The sequence below is a fragment of the Oncorhynchus keta genome, chromosome 21, assembly GCF_023373465.1.
Source record: "Oncorhynchus keta strain PuntledgeMale-10-30-2019 chromosome 21, Oket_V2, whole genome shotgun sequence".
Lineage (NCBI taxonomy): Eukaryota > Metazoa > Chordata > Actinopteri > Salmoniformes > Salmonidae > Oncorhynchus > Oncorhynchus keta.
Genome location: NC_068441.1, coordinates 40,740,084 through 40,759,141, shown reverse-complemented (window position 1 = coordinate 40,759,141; position 19,058 = coordinate 40,740,084). Strand labels below are relative to the sequence as shown.

Genomic DNA, 19,058 nt, shown 5'->3' with positions numbered 1-19,058 from the left:
CAATACTACCCCATCACAACACCATTACAACACCAGACAAAACAAAACCACACCATCACATAACCAGACAAAAAATACTACCCCACCACAACACCATTACACCATCACATCACCAGACAAAACAATACCACACCATCACATATCCAGACAAAACAATACTACCCCACCACAACACCATTACACCATCACATAACCAGACAAAACAATACTACCCCACCACAACACAATTACACCATCACATCACCAGACAAAACAATACTACACCATCACATATCCATACAAAACAATACTACCCCACCACAACACCATTACACCATCACAACACCAGACAAAACAATACTACCCCACCACAACACCATTACACCATCACAACACCAGACAAAACAAAACTACACCATCACATAACCAGACAAAACAAAACTACACCATCACAACACCAGACAAAACAAAACTACACCATCACATAACCAGACAAAACAATACTACCCCACCACAACACCATTACATCACCAGACAAAACATTACTACACCATTACTACACCATACAAAACAATACTACCCCATCACAACACCATTACAACACCAGACAAAACAAAACTACACCATCACATAACCAGACAAAAATACTACCCCACCACAACACCATTACACCATCACATAACCAGACAAAACAATACTACACCATCACATAACCAGACAAACAATACTACCCCACCACAACACCATTACACCATCACATAACCAGACAAAACAATACTACACCACAACATCACCAGACAAAACATTACTACACCATTACTACACCATACAAAACAATACAGACAAAACAAAACTACACCATCACATAACCAGACAAAACAATACTACCCCACCACAACACCATTACATCACCAGACAAAACATTACTACACCATTACTACACCATACAAAACAATACTACCCCATCACAACACCATTACAACACCAGACAAAACAAAACTACACCATCACATAACCAGACAAAAATACTACCCCACCACAACACCATTACACCATCACATAACCAGACAAAACAATACTACACCATCACATAACCAGACAAAACAATACTACCCCACCACAACACCATTACACCATCACATCACCAGACAAAACAATACTACACCATCACATATCCAGACAAACAATACTACCCATCACCACAACACCATTACACCATCACATAACCAGACAAAACAATACTACCCCACCACAACACAATTACACCATCACATCACCAGACAAAACAATACTACACCATCACATATCCAGACAAAACAATACTACCCCACCACAACACCATTACACCATCACAACACCAGACAAAACAATACTACCCCACCACAACACCATTACACCATCACAACACCAGACAAAACAAAACTACACCATCACATAACCAGACAAAAATACTACCCCACCACAACACCATTACACCATCACATAACCAGACAAAACAATACTACACCATCACATAACCAGACAAAACAATACTACCCCACCACAACACCATTACACCATCACATAACCAGACAAAACAATACTACCCCACCACAACACCATTACACCATCACATAACCAGACAAAACAATACTACCCCACCACAACACCATTACACCATCACATAACCAGACAAAACAATACTACCCCACCACAACACCATTACACCATCACATAACCAGACAAAACAATACTACCCCACCACAACACCATTACACCATCACATCACCAGACAAAACAATACTACACCATCACATATCCAGACAAAACAATACTACCCCACCACAACACCATTACACCATCACAACACCAGACAAAACAATACTACCCCACCACAACACCATTACACCATCACAACACCAGACAAAACAAAACTACACCATCACATAACCAGACAAAACAAAACTACACCATCACAACACCAGACAAAACAAAACTACACCATCACATAACCAGACAAAAATACTACCCCACCACAACACCATTACACCATCACATAACCAGACAAAACAATACTACACCATCACATAACCAGACAAAACAATACTACCACAAAACCATTACAACATCACATAACCAGACAAAACAATACTACCCCACCACAACACCATTACACCATCACATAACCAGACAAAACAATACTACCCCACCACAACACCATTACACCATCACATAACCAGACAAAACAATACTACCCCACCACAACACCATTACACCATCACATAACCAGACAAAACAATACTACCCCACCACAACACCATTACACCATCACATAACCAGACAAAACAATACTACCCCACCACAACACCATTACACCATCACATAACCAGACAAAACAATACTACCCCACCACAACACCATTACACCATCACATAACCAGACAAACAATACTACCCCACCACAACACCATTACACCATCACATAACTAGACAAAACAATACTACCCCACCACAACACCATTACACCATCACATAACCAGACAAAACAATACTACCCCACCACAACACCATTACACCATCACATAACCAGACAAAACAATACTACCCCACCACAACACCATTACATCACCAGACAAAACAATACTACACCATCACACCATACAAACAATACTACACCACAACACCATTACACCATCACATAACCAGACAAAACAATACTACCCCACCACAACACCATTACACCATCACATAACCAGACAAAACAATACTACCCCACCACAACACCATTACACCATCACATAACCAGACAAAACAATACTACCCCACCACAACACCATTACACCATCACATAACCAGACAAAACAATACTACCCCACCACAACACCATTACACCATCACATAACCAGACAAAACAATACTACCCCACCACAACACCATTACACCATCACATAACCAGACAAAACAATACTACCCCACCACAACACCATTACACCATCACATAACCAGACAAAACAATACTACCCCACCACAACACCATTACACCATCACATAACCAGACAAACAATACTACCCCACCACAACACCATTACACCATCACATAACCAGACAAAACAATACTACCCCACCACAACACCATTACACCATCACATAACCAGACAAAACAATACTACCCCACCACAACACCATTACACCATCACATAACCAGACAAAACAATACTACCCCACCACAACACCATTACACCATCACATAACCAGACAAACAATACTACCCCACCACAACACCATTACACCATCACATAACTAGACAAAACAATACTACCCCACCACAACAACCATTACACCATCACATAACCAGACAAAACAATACTACCCCACCACAACACCATTACACCATCACATAACCAGACAAAACAATACTACCCCACCACAACACAATTACACCATCACATCACCAGACAAAACAATACTACACCATCACATATCCATACAAAACAATACTACCCCACCACAACACCATTACACCATCACAACACCAGACAAAACAATACTACCCCACCACAACACCATTACACCATCACAACACCAGACAAAACAAAACTACACCATCACATAACCAGACAAAACAAAACTACACCATCACAACACCAGACAAAACAAAACTACACCATCACATAACCAGACAAAACAATAATACCCCACCACAACATCACCAGACAAAACATTACTACACCATTACTACACCATACAAAACAATACTACCCCATCACAACACCATTACAACACCAGACAAAACGAAACTACACCATCACATAACCAGACAAAACAATACTACCCCACCACAACACCATTACATCACCAGACAAAACATTACTACACCATTACTACACCATACAAAACAATACTACCCCATCACAACACCATTACAACACCAGACAAAACAAAACCACACCATCACATAACCAGACAAAAAATACTACCCCACCACAACACCATTACACCATCACATAACCAGACAAAACAATACTACACCATCACATATCCAGACAAAACAATACTACCCCACCACAATACCATTACACCATCACATCACCAGACAAACAATACCACACCATCACATATCCAGACAAAACAATACTACCCCACCACAACACCATTACACCATCACATAACCAGACAAAATAATACTACCCCACCACAACACAATTACACCATCACATCACCAGACAAAACAATACTACACCAGACAAAACAATACTACCCCACCACAACACCATTACACCATCACAACACCAGACAAAACAATACTACCCCACCACAACACCATCACAACACCAGACAAAACAAAACTACACCATCACATAACCAGACAAAACAAAACTACACCATCACAACACCAGACAAAACAAAACTACACCATCACATAACCAGACAAAACAATACTACCCCACCACAACACCATTACATCACATCACCAGACAAAACAATTACTACCCTACACCATACAAAACAATACTACCCCACCACAACACCATTACAGACCAGACAAAACAAAACTACACCATCTCATAACCAGACAAAAATACTACCCCACCACAACACCATTACACCATCACATAACCAGACAAAACAATACTACACCATCACATAACCAGACAAACAATACTACCCCACCACAACACCATTACACCATCACATAACCAGACAAAACAATACTACCCCACCACAACATCACCAGACAAAACATTACTACACCATTACTACACCATACAAAACAATACTACCCCATCACAACACCATTACAACACCAGACAAAACGAAACTACACCATCACATAACCAGACAAAACAATACTACCCCACCACAACACCATTACATCACCAGACAAAACATTACTACACCATTACTACACCATACAAAACAATACTACCCCATCACAACACCATTACAACACCAGACAAAACAAAACTACACCATCACATAACCAGACAAAAAATACTACCCCACCACAACACCATTACACCATCACATAACCAGACAAAACAATACTACACCATCACATATCCAGACAAAACAATACTACCCCACCACAACACCATTACACCATCACATCACCAGACAAAACAATACCACACCATCACATATCCAGACAAAACAATACTACCCCACCACAACACCATTACACCATCACATAACCAGACAAAATAATACTACCCCACCACAACACAATTACACCATCACATCACCAGACAAAACAATACTACACCATCACATATCCAGACAAAACAATACTACCCCACCACAACACCATTACACCATCACAACACCAGACAAAACAATACTACCCCACCACAACACCATCACAACACCAGACAAAACAAAACTACACCATCACATAACCAGACAAAACAAAACTACACCATCACAACACCAGACAAAACAAAACTACACCATCACATAACCAGACAAAACAATACTACCCCACCACAACACCATTACATCACCAGACAAAACATTACTACACCATTACACACCAGACAAAACAATACTACCCCACCACAACACCATTACAACACCAGACAAAACAAAACTACACCATCTCATAACCAGACAAAAAATACTACCCCACCACAACACCATTACACCATCACATAACCAGACAAAACAATACTACACACCATCACATAACCAGACAAACAATACTACCCCACCACAACACCATTACACCATCACAACCCAGACAAAACAATACTACCCCACCACAACATCACCAGACAAAACATTACTACACCATTACAACCATACAAAACAATACTACCCCATCACAACACCATTACAACACCAGACAAAACAAAACTACACCATCACATAACCAGACAAAACAATACTACCCCACCACAACACCATTACATCACCAGACAAAACATTACTACACCATTACTACACCATACAAAACAATACTACCCCATCACAACACCATTACAACACCAGACAAAACAAAACTACACCATCACATAACCAGACAAAAAATACTACCCCACCACAACACCATTACACCATCACATAACCAGACAAAACAATACTACACCATCACATATCCAGACAAAACAATACTACCCCACCACAACACCATTACACCATCACATCACCAGACAAAACAATACCACACCATCACATATCCAGACAAAACAATACTACCCCACCACAACACCATTACACCATCACATAACCAGACAAAATAATACTACCCCACCACAACACAATTACACCATCACATCACCAGACAAAACAATACTACACCATCACATATCCAGACAAAACAATACTACCCCACCACAACACCATTACACCATCACAACACCAGACAAAACAATACTACCCCACCACAACACCATTACACCATCACAACACCAGACAAAACAAAACTACACCATCACATAACCAGACAAAACAAAACTACACCATCACAACACCAGACAAAACAAAACTACACCATCACATAACCAGACAAAACAATACTACCCCACCGCAACACCATTACATCACCAGACAAAACATTACTACACCATTACTACACCATACAAAACAATACTACCCCACCACAACACCATTACAACACCAGACAAAACAAAACTACACCATCTCATAACCAGACAAAAAATACTACCCCACCACAACACCATTACACCATCACATAACCAGACAAAACAATACTACACCATCACATAACCAGAGAAACAATACTACCCCACCACAACACCATTACACCATCACATAACCAGACAAAACAATACTACCCCACCACAACATCATTACACCATCACATAACCAGACAAAACAATACTACCCCACCACAACACCATTACACCATCACATAACCAGACAAAACAATACTACCCCACCACAACACCATTACACCATCACATAACCAGACAAAACAATACTACCCCACCACAACACAATTACACCATCACATCACAGACAAAACATCACATCACACCAGACAAAACAATACTACCCCACCACAACACCATTACACCATCACATCACCAGACAAAACAATACTACACCATCACATATCCAGACAAAACAATACACCCCACCACAACACCATTACACCATCCAGACAAAACAATACTACCCCACCACAACACCATTACACCATCACATCACCAGACAAAACAATACTACACCATCACATATCCAGACAAAACAATACTACCCCACCACAACACCATTACACCATCACATCACCAGACAAAACAATACCACACCATCACATATCCAGACAAAACAATACTACCCCACCACAACACCATTACACCATCACATAACCAGACAAAATAATACTACCCCACCACAACACAATTACACCATCACATCACCAGACAAAACAATACTACACCATCACATATCCAGACAAAACAATACTACCCCACCACAACACCATTACACCATCACAACACCAGACAAAACAATACTACCCCACCACAACACCATTACACCATCACAACACCAGACAAAACAAAACTACACCATCACATAACCAGACAAAACAAAACTACACCATCACAACACCAGACAAAACAAAACTACACCATCACATAACCAGACAAAACAATACTACCCCACCGCAACACCATTACATCACCAGACAAAACATTACTACACCATTACTACACCATACAAAACAATACTACCCCACCACAACACCATTACAACACCAGACAAAACAAAACTACACCATCATCATAACCAGACAAAAAATACTACCCCACCACAACACCATTACACCATCACATAACCAGACAAAACAATACTACACCATCACATAACCAGACAAACAATACTACCCCACCACAACACCATTACACCATCACATAACCAGACAAAACAATACTACCCCACCACAACATCACCAGACAAAACATTACTACACCATTACTACACCATACAAAACAATACTACCCCATCACAACACCATTACAACACCAGACAAAACAAAACTACACCATCACACCATCACATTACACCAGACAAAACAATACTACACCATACAAAACAATACTACAATCACAACACCATTACAACACCAGACAAAACAAAACACCATCACATAACCAGACAAAAATACAACCACAACACCATACACCATCACATAACCATCACACCATCACCAGACAAAAACAATACTACCCCACCACAACACCATTACACCATCACATCACCAGACAAAACAATACTACACCATCACATAACCAGACAAAACAATACTACCCCACCACAACATCATTACACCATCACATAACCAGACAAAACAATACTACCCCACCACAACACCATTACACCATCACATAACCAGACAAAACAATACTACACCATCACATATCCAGACAAAACAATACTACCCCACCACAACACCATTACACCATCACATCACCAGACAAAACAATACCACACCATCACATATCCAGACAAAACAATACTACCCCACCACAACACCATTACACCATCACATAACCAGACAAAATAATACTACCCCACCACAACACAATTACACCATCACATCACCAGACAAAACAATACTACACCATCACATATCCAGACAAAACAATACTACCCCACCACAACACCATTACACCATCACAACACCAGACAAAACAATACTACCCCACCACAACACCATTACACCATCACAACACCAGACAAAACAAAACTACACCATCACATAACCAGACAAAACAAAACTACACCATCACAACACCAGACAAAACAAAACTACACCATCACATAACCAGACAAAACAATACTACCCCACCACAACACCATTACATCACCAGACAAAACATTACTACACCATTACTACACCATACAAAACAATACTACCCCATCACAACACCATTACAACACCAGACAAAACAAAACTACACCATCACATAACCAGACAAAAAATACTACCCCACCACAACACCATTACACCATCACATAACCAGACAAAACAATACTACACCATCACATAACCAGACAAAACAATACTACCCCACCACAACACCATTACACCATCACATAACCAGACAAAACAATACTACCCCACCACAACATCACCAGACAAAACATTACTACACCATTACTACACCATACAAAACAATACTACCCCATCACAACACCATTACAACACCAGACAAAACAAAACTACACCATCACATAACCAGACAAAACAATACTACCCCACCACAACACCATTACATCACCAGACAAAACATTACTACACCATTACTACACCATACAAAACAATACTACCCCATCACAACACCATTAGAACAACAGACAAAACAAAACTACACCATCACATAACCAGACAAAAATACTACCCCACCACAACACCATTACACCATCACATAACCAGACAAAACAATACTACACCATCACATATCCAGACAAAACAATACTACCCCACCACAACACCATTACACCATCACATCACCAGACAAAACAATACCACACCATCACATATCCAGACAAAACAATACTACCCCACCACAACACCATTACACCATCACATAACCAGACAAAATAATACTACCCCACCACAACACAATTACACCATCACATCACCAGACAAAACAATACTACACCATCACATATCCAGACAAAACAATACTACTCCACCACAACACCATTACACCATCACAACACCAGACAAAACAATACTACCCCACCACAACACCATTACACCATCACAACACCAGACAAAACAAAACTACACCATCACATAACCAGACAAAACAAAACTACACCATCACAACACCAGACAAAACAAAACTACACCATCACAACACCATTACATCACCAGACAAAACATTACTACACCATTACTACACCATACAAAACAATACTACCCCATCACAACACCATTACAACACCAGACAAAACAAAACTACACCATCACATAACCAGACAAAAAATACTACCCCACCACAACACCATTACACAATCATATAACCAGACAAAACAATACTACCCCACCACAACATCATTACACCATCACATAACCAGACAAAACAATACTACCCCACCACAACACCATTACACCATCACATAACCAGACAAAACAATACTACCCCACCACAACACCATTACACCATCACATAACCAGACAAAACAATACTACCCCACCACAACACAATTACACCATCACATCACCAGACAAAACAATACTACAACATCACATATCCAGACAAAAACAATACTACCCCACCACAACACCATTACACCATCACATCACCAGACAAAACAATACTACACCATCACATATCCAGACAAAACAATACTACCCCACCACAACACCATTACACCATCACAACACCAGACAAAACAATACTACCCCACCACAACACCATTACACCATCACAACACCAGACAAAACAAAACTACATCATCACATAACCAGACAAAAAATACTACCCCACCACAACACCATTACACCATCACATAACCAGACAAAACAATACTACACCATCACATAACCAGACAAAACAATACTACCCCACCACAACACCATTACACCATCACATAACCAGACAAACAATACTACCCCACCACAACACCATTACACCATCACATAACCAGACAAAACAATACTACCCCACCACAACACCATTACACCATCACATAACCAGACAAAACAATACTACCCCACCACAACACCATTACACCATCACATAACCAGACAAAACAATACTACCCCACCACAACACCATTACACCATCACATCACCAGACAAAACAATACTACACCATCACATATCCAGACAAAACAATACTACCCCACCACAACACCATTACACCATCACAACACCAGACAAAACAATACTACCCCACCACAACACCATTACACCATCACAACACCAGACAAACAAAACTACACCATCACATAACCAGACAAAACAAAACTACACCATCACAACACCAGACAAAACAAAACTACACCATCACATAACCAGACAAAACAATAATACCCCACCACAACATCACCAGACAAAACATTACTACACCATTACTACACCATACAAAACAATACTACCCCATCACAACACCATTACAACACCAGACAAAACAAAACCACACCATCACATAACCAGACAAAACAATAATACCCCACCACAACATCACCAGACAAAACATTACTACACCATTACTACACCATACAAAACAATACTACCCCACCACAACACCATTACATCACCAGACAAAACATTACTACACCATTACTACACCATACAAAACAATACTACCCCATCACAACACCATTACAACACCAGACAAAACAAAACCACACCATCACATAACCAGACAAAAAATACTACCCCACCACAACACCATTACACCATCACATCACCAGACAAAACAATACCACACCATCACATATCCAGACAAAACAATACTACCCCACCACAACACCATTACACCATCACATCACCAGACAAAACAATACCACACCATCACATATCCAGACAAAACAATACTACCCCACCACAACACCATTACACCATCACATAACCAGACAAAACAATACTACCCCACCACAACACAATTACACCATCACATCACCAGACAAAACAATACTACACCATCACATATCCAGACAAAACAATACTACCCCACCACAACACCATTACACCATCACATCACCAGACAAAACAATACCACACCATCACATATCCAGACAAAACAATACTACCCCACCACAACACCATTATACCATCACAACACCAGACAAAACAATACTACCCCACCACAACACAATTACACCATCACATCACCAGACAAAACAAAACTACACCATCACATAACCATTACATCACCAGACAAAACAATACTACGCCATCACATATCCAGACAAAACAATACTACCCCACCACAACACCATTACACCATCACATCACCAGACAAAACAATACTACACCATCACATCACCAGACAAAACAATACTACACCATCACATATCCAGACAAAACAATACTACCCCATCACAACATCACCAGACAAAACTATACTATTCCATACTCTACACACACATCAAATAACCAGACTTAACAAAAGTTAACACAACCCAACACACTTACATTACCAGATAATCAACCCCACATACTTACATTACCTGAACCACTTACATTACCAGATAATCAACCCCACATACTTACATTACCTGAAAACCGCTTTTATTACCAGATAATCAACCCCACATACTAACGGAACATACAGAAAGTATTCAGACCCCCCGATTAAATACACTTTTTTCCCTCATCAATCTACAACAATACCCCATAATTAAAAAGCAAAAACAGGTTTTTAAAATGTTTTGCAAATGTATTACAAATAAAAAACAAGTACCTTATTTATAAATGTATACTTATTTATTTAAGTATTCGGACCCTTTGCTATGAGACTCAAAATTGAGCTCAGGTGCATCCTGTTTCCATTGATCATTCTTGAGATGTTTCTTCAACTTGATTGGAGTCCACCTGTGGTAAATTCAATTGATTGGACATGATTTAGAAAGGCACACACTTGTCTATATAAAGTCCCACAGTTGACGGTGCATGTCAGAGCAAAAACCAAGCCATGAGGTGGAAGAAATTGTCCATGGAGCTCCAAGGCAGGATTGTGTTGAGGCACATATCTGGGGAAGGGTACCAAAACATTTCTGCAGCATTGAAGTTCCCCAAGAACACGGTGGCCTCTATCGTTCTTAAATGGAAGAGGTTTTGAACCACCAAGACTCTTCCTGGAGCTGGCCGCCTGGCCAAACTGAGCAATTGGGGGAGAATGGCCTTGGTCAGGATGGTGATCAAGAACCCGATGGTCACTCTGACAGAGTTTCTCTGTGGAGATAGGAGAACCTTCCAGAAGGACAACCAGCCAGGCATTTATGGTAGAGTGGACAGACGGCAGCCACTCCTCAGTAAAAGGCACATGACAGCCCGCTTGGAGTTTGCCTTAAGGCACCTAATGGACTCAGACCATGAGAAACAAGATTCTCTAATCTGATGAAACCAATATTTCACTATTTGGCCTGAATGCCAAGCGTTTTCTGCGACATGGGACTGGGAGACTAAAACATTCCACGGGTAAAACGTTCCACGGGTAAAACGTTCCACTGCAATAGTGAAGGTGTAAACTTGGCAGTAGAAAATCTTAACACTATATTTGACCTCTCAGCTTCCCTATCAAATCTAAAAATCTCAAATAGAAAACCAAAGAAAATTAACAACAATTACAAATGGTTTGATGAAGAATGCAAAAATCTAAGAGAAATTGAGAAACCTGTCCAACCAAAAACATAGTGAGTCTACGCCTTCACTATGGTGAATCACTAAAACAATACAGAAATACACTACGGGAAAAAAAGGAACAGCACGTCAAAAATCAGCTCAATGTAATTGAAGAATCCATAGAATCTAACCACTTCTGGGACTACCAGAACCCACTGGATTCTCCAATTACCTTGAATGAGTTACAGGACAAAATAAAAACCCTCCAACCCAAAAAGGCCTGTGGTGTTGATGGTGTCCTTAATGAAATGATCAAATGTACAGACAACAAATTCCAATTGGCTATACTAAAACTCTTTAACATCCTCCTTAGCTCTGGCATCTTCCCCAATATTTGGAACCAAGGACTGATCACCCCAATCCACAAAAGTGGAGACAAATTTGACCTCAATAACTACCGTGGAATATGCGTCAACAGTAACCTTGGGAAAATCCTCTGCATTATCATTAACAGCCGACTCGTACATTTCCTCAATGAAAACAATGTACTGAGCAAATGTCAAATTGGCTTTTTAACAAATTACCGTACAACAGGCCATGTATTCACCTTACTCACCCTAACTGACAACCAAACAAACCAAAACAAAGGCAAAGTATTCTCATGCTTTGTTGATTTCAAAAAAGCCTTCGACTCAATTTGGCATGAGGGTCTGCTATACAAATTGATGGAAAGTGGTGTTGGGGGTAAAACATACGACATTATAAAATCCATATACACAAACAACAAGTGTGCGGTTAAAATTGGCAAGAAATACACAGATTTCTTCACACAGGGTCGTGGGGTGAGACTGGGATGCAGCTTAAGCCCCACCCTCTTCAACATATATATCAAGGAATTGGTGCGGGCACTAGAAAAGTCTGCAGCACCCGGCCTCACCCTACTAGAATCCAAAGTCAAATATCTACTGATCTGGTGCTTCTGTCACCAACCAAGGAGGGCCTACAGCAGCACCTAGATCTTCTGCACAGATTCGGTCAGACCTGAGCCCTGACAGTAAATCTCAGTAAGACCAAAATAATGGTGTTCCAAAAAAGGTCCAGTCGCCAGGACCACAAATACAAATTCCATCTGTTGCCCTAGAGCACACAAAAAACTATACATACCTTGGCCTAAACATCAGCGCCACAGGTAACTTCCACAAAGCTGTGAACGATCTGCAGGAGACAAGGCAAGAAGGGCATTCTATGCCATCAAAAGGAACATAAACAAATCCAAATTTGATAAACTCCCATATCTACTGGGTGAAATTCCACAGTGTGCCATCACAGCAGCAAGATTTTTGACCTGTTGCCACAAGAAAAGGGCAACCAGTGAAGAACAAACACATATATATAATATGACATTCTACCTCACTTGCTTTGGCAATGTTGACACATGTTTCCCATGCCAATAAAGCCCCTTGAATTGAATTTAATTGAATTGACTAGTCAGACTTGAGGGAAGATAAACGAAGCAAAGTATATTCGTGATAACTTGCTCAAGAGTGCTCAGGACCTCAGACTGGGGTGAAGGTTCACCTTCCAACAGGATAACGACCTTACAAAAAAACAGAGCAATCTATAATGCTATTTGGCCTTAAACAGAGAGTACACAGTGGCAGAATGGCACACAGCCAAAACATTGCAGGAGTGGCATGTCTCTTTGTATCACGCCACTCTACTGATCTCAGTACAGGGTATTCAGACTGACATCCCCAATTATTAGGATAAGACTAACCTCAGGTTGACGGTCTGCAAATGGCTGCATTTTGTTGGTAGCATTCTCTGACTGTTAGCTATTCTCAGTGGAAATTCAGTGTCATCATATTCGGAATGTATTATGTTCTCTGAAATGAGAGAGAGACCAGCAGTTATTCAGACAGAGGACCGACAATCTGTGGTTGTTAATGCAGTTTTAATGAATAATGATCATCTCGTCAAGAAGCTCAGTGTAAGTATCAGAGTAGCAAAGGCTACTGATTGTGTTGATTGAGTCGGTTATAATAGGAGTCTATTTTAATGCAGCTACAAGATTGAACTCATGTTTTGTATTAATCGTTGTGCAGTGAACCTTTTTGGTTAGCGATTAATTGTGAAATGATGTGGTATCCTGATAAAATTCAATGAAAGGGCACCTGATCCAAAATAAGTTGAACCATTGTACCATTGCAAAAAGAGTTTGACATCCAGAATAATGTTTTTCCTACATGTAAAAAAAACAAATATTTTGTATTTATGGACAATTTCCTATATTTCCCATATCATTACACAGAAAGTCACTCTTTGCATGCTAGTGCTACCATCTTTTGTTTTGTGTTTTGTTCTGTGTGTTCTCCTATTTGAAGATCCAGAATGCAGAATTAGCATGATAAAAATTTGGCGGAGAGTTGAGCCAAAAGGCTCTGGATAAGGGCTCAAACCCCAGTCTAGTTGCAGCTGCAAAGATGCTGTGTGGGCAAGAAACACAAGCAGACCCAACCATAACAAAGAGCATTAGTAACAGAATGAGTGAGTCAGGTGGGAGGAAAAACTATGGGTTTCCGTACGTGGCCCAGGTTCTCTGAAGGAAATTAGGGCGTTATCTCACTATGTGGAATGCTAGAGAGGGCGTGTCCCATAATGAGATGTCACACCGAGTCGACTGAAAGAGAACAAGTCGAAGTGTGACCGTCATCCCATCCATCTGCTCTGACTGACTTATTTTACATACTTTAAAGGGAGATGAGGTAAAACAGAGTCCCTCCCAATTCCCTACGGTTTATGTGAAGTGGTCAGTCCACCTTTTAAAAAAGTGTTGTTTTTTTCTTCACAGGGAAAAAAAAAAAAATCTATTAATAGTCCCAATAAAGCAGTATAAGTTTTTAACAGGCATACATTAAACGATAATACAGTAGCATCAACATCGGCACCTTCCAACATACACAATATTTACCCAGAATAGTCAGATGGAATTAAACTATTCAGTTTGATGAGGTCTCCTGTCATTGTGTTGTAAGACAGCTCCCTCTAGTGTCAAAAGTGGACAAAGCAACACTGAATTCATTTAAATCTCCTCTTTTCAATCTCCTCTTCATGCCTCTCTCCTTTTCTCCCTTTCTGTCCTTCTTCCATCCTCTCTCTTCACTATTTCTTTATTTTCTTCCACTTTCCCACACTTCTCTTTCTCCCCCATTTTCTCCTTTCTCCCTCCCTTCAGAATGTGAACGCCAACCTGAAGCCCACAGCCCAGGACCTGGCAGGCTTCTGGGACCTGCTGCAGCTCTCCATCGAGGACATCAGCCTCAAGTTTGATGAGCTCTACCACCTGAAGTCCAGCGACTGGCAGCCCCCTGCTGTGGCCCACTCGCCACCCGAGCGGAAGGTACTTCCCACCCCTGCTGCCCAGTGCACAGGCTGGGGTAGGAAAGCCGCTGTAATTGGCCTCTCTCCTCCCTCCCCACCTCCCCTCTCACTTCCCCCCTCCCTATGTGAAGTGAACACTAAAAGGGGCTTCCCAGCCCAATGTGAAGGGGCTTGGGAGAAGGCACCTCCCTTTACACATGCATGGGCCTCAATCTCAAAGAGGACAGTTTATGACTGTTTCTGCGGTTTAAGCCGCTCATTTAAAAATGCATGTTGGGGTACAAGACATGCTCTGCTCTGATGTCTCAAGTATGGTAATGGCAGAGCTGCATCACGTCACGGAATGTGGCCTGGCTTTACGCTCTCTCCTGTGTGTGTGTGCGTGTGCGTGTGTGTGCGTGTGCGTGTTTACCAGAAGTCCTTACAAGGATAGTAAAACAAGGAGAATTCGTACAAGGGGGGACATTTGGCTGGTCCCCACAAGGAAAAAGGCTATTTTAGGGTTAAGGTTAGGGTTATGTTAAGCCTCCTCCCTTGTACTTGAATGATGAATTAAGGTGTCTAATTAGTAAAGAACTCCCATCACCTGGTTGTGTAGGTCTTAATTTAAGGGAATAAACCAAAACTCACAGACACTAGGCCAGCCATGGAATGAATTTGACACCCCTGGTTTAAGGGTTAGGTTTTGGGGTTAGGAAAAATATGATTTTGAATGAGAATCAATTATTTTGTCCCCATAAGGATAGTAAAATGTGTGTGTGAGTGTGTGAGGGAGAGCTCTTTGTGACTGTGTGTATATGTGTGAATATATAGTTCATTTGTGTGTGTGTGCATGTCTGTTGTCTGTCTCTCTGTGTGCGACACTGCGTGTGGGGGTCGTAGGGGGGTGACTAGTTGGTATGATGCATGTGGGGGTCGTAGGGGGGTGACTAGTTGGTATGATGCATGTGGGGGTGGTAGGGGGGTGACTAGTTGGTATGATGCGTGTGGGGGTGGTAGGGGGGTGATTAGTTGGTATGATGTGTGATTAGGAGGATGATTTGGGAATGGTGATTAGTTGGGATGATGTGGAGGTGGTATGATGATGTGGGGGGGTGATTAGGTGGTATGATGCATTTGGGAATGGTGATTAGTTGGGATGATGTGGAGGTGGTAGGAGGGGTGATTAGGTGGTATGATGCGTGTGGAGTGGTGATTAGGTGGTATGATGTGTGGGGGTGATTAGGTGGTATGATGCATTTGGGAATGGTGGATGATGTGGAGGTGGTAGGAGGGGTGATTAGGTGGTATGATGCGTGTGGAGGTGGTGGGGGGGTGATTAGGTGGTATGATGCGGTTGGAAGTGAATAGGTGGTATGATGCCTTTGGGGATGGTGATTAGGTGGTATGATGCGAGTGGATGTGGTAGGAGGGGTGATTACATTTACATTTACATTTAAGTCATTTAGCAGACGCTCTTATGATGCGGGTGGAAGTGGTAGGGGTGTGATTAGGTTGTATGATGCGTGTGGGGGTGGAAGTGGTAGGGGTGTGATTAGGTGGTGTAATGTGTGTGGGGGGTGGTGTTTAGTTGGTATGATGCATGTGGGGGTTGTAGGGGGGGTGATTTAGGAGGTATGATGCATGTGGGGGTGGTGATTTGTTGGTATGATGCATGTGGGGGTGGTAGGGGGTGATTAGTTGGTATGATGCGTGTGGAGGTGGTGGTGGGGGTGATTAGGTGGTATGATGCAGATGGAGGTGGTAGGGGGGTGAATAGGTGGTATGATGCAGGTGGAGGTGGTAGGGGGGTGAATAGGTGGTATGATGCAGGTGGAGGTGGTAGGGGGTGAATAGGTGGTATGATGCCTTTGGGGATGTGATTAGTTGGTATGATGTGGAGGTGGTAGGAGGGGTGATTAGGTGGTACGGTGCGTGTGGAGGTGGTAGGAGGGGTGATTAGGTGGTATGATGCGGGTGGAGGTGGTAGGAGGGGTGATTAGGTGGTATGATGCATGTGGAGGTGGTATGAGGGGTGATTAGGTGGTATGATGCGGGTGGAGGTGGTATGAGGGGTGATTAGGTGGTATGATGTGGTATGAGGGGTGATTAGGTGGTATGATGCGGGTGGAGGTGGTAGGGGGGTGATTAGGTGGTATGATGCATGTGGAGGTGGTGAGGGGGTGATTAGGTGGTATGATGCATGTGGAGGTGGTAGGGGGGGTGATTAGGTGGTATGATGCGGGTGGAGGTGTTAGGGGGGTGACTATGTGCTAGGATTCGAGGGGGGGTGGTAGGGGGGTGATTAGGTGGTAGGATGTGAGTGGAGGTGGTAGGGGGTGCTTAGGTGGTAGGATGCGAGTGGAGGTGGTAGGGGGGTGTTGGGTTTGTAGATTGAGTGAAGTGGTACACTACCATTCAAAAGTTTGGGGCCACTTAGAAATATCCTTATTTTTTATAGAAAAGCACAT

The 19,058-nt window shown here is 41.6% G+C and overlaps 1 protein-coding gene across 2 annotated transcripts in view; it reads left to right on the top strand.

The window, feature by feature from the left end:
- LOC118400563 (disks large-associated protein 4-like) overlaps positions 1–19,058 on the top strand; it is a 238,377-nt gene that overhangs the window by 215,297 nt on the left and 4,022 nt on the right. For both annotated transcript variants that reach the window (XM_052473932.1, XM_052473933.1), the window contains one exon: positions 16,463–16,627. In XM_052473932.1, the coding sequence (XP_052329892.1) occupies positions 16,463–16,627 (165 nt within the window). The remainder of the gene's footprint in view (positions 1–16,462; positions 16,628–19,058) is intronic.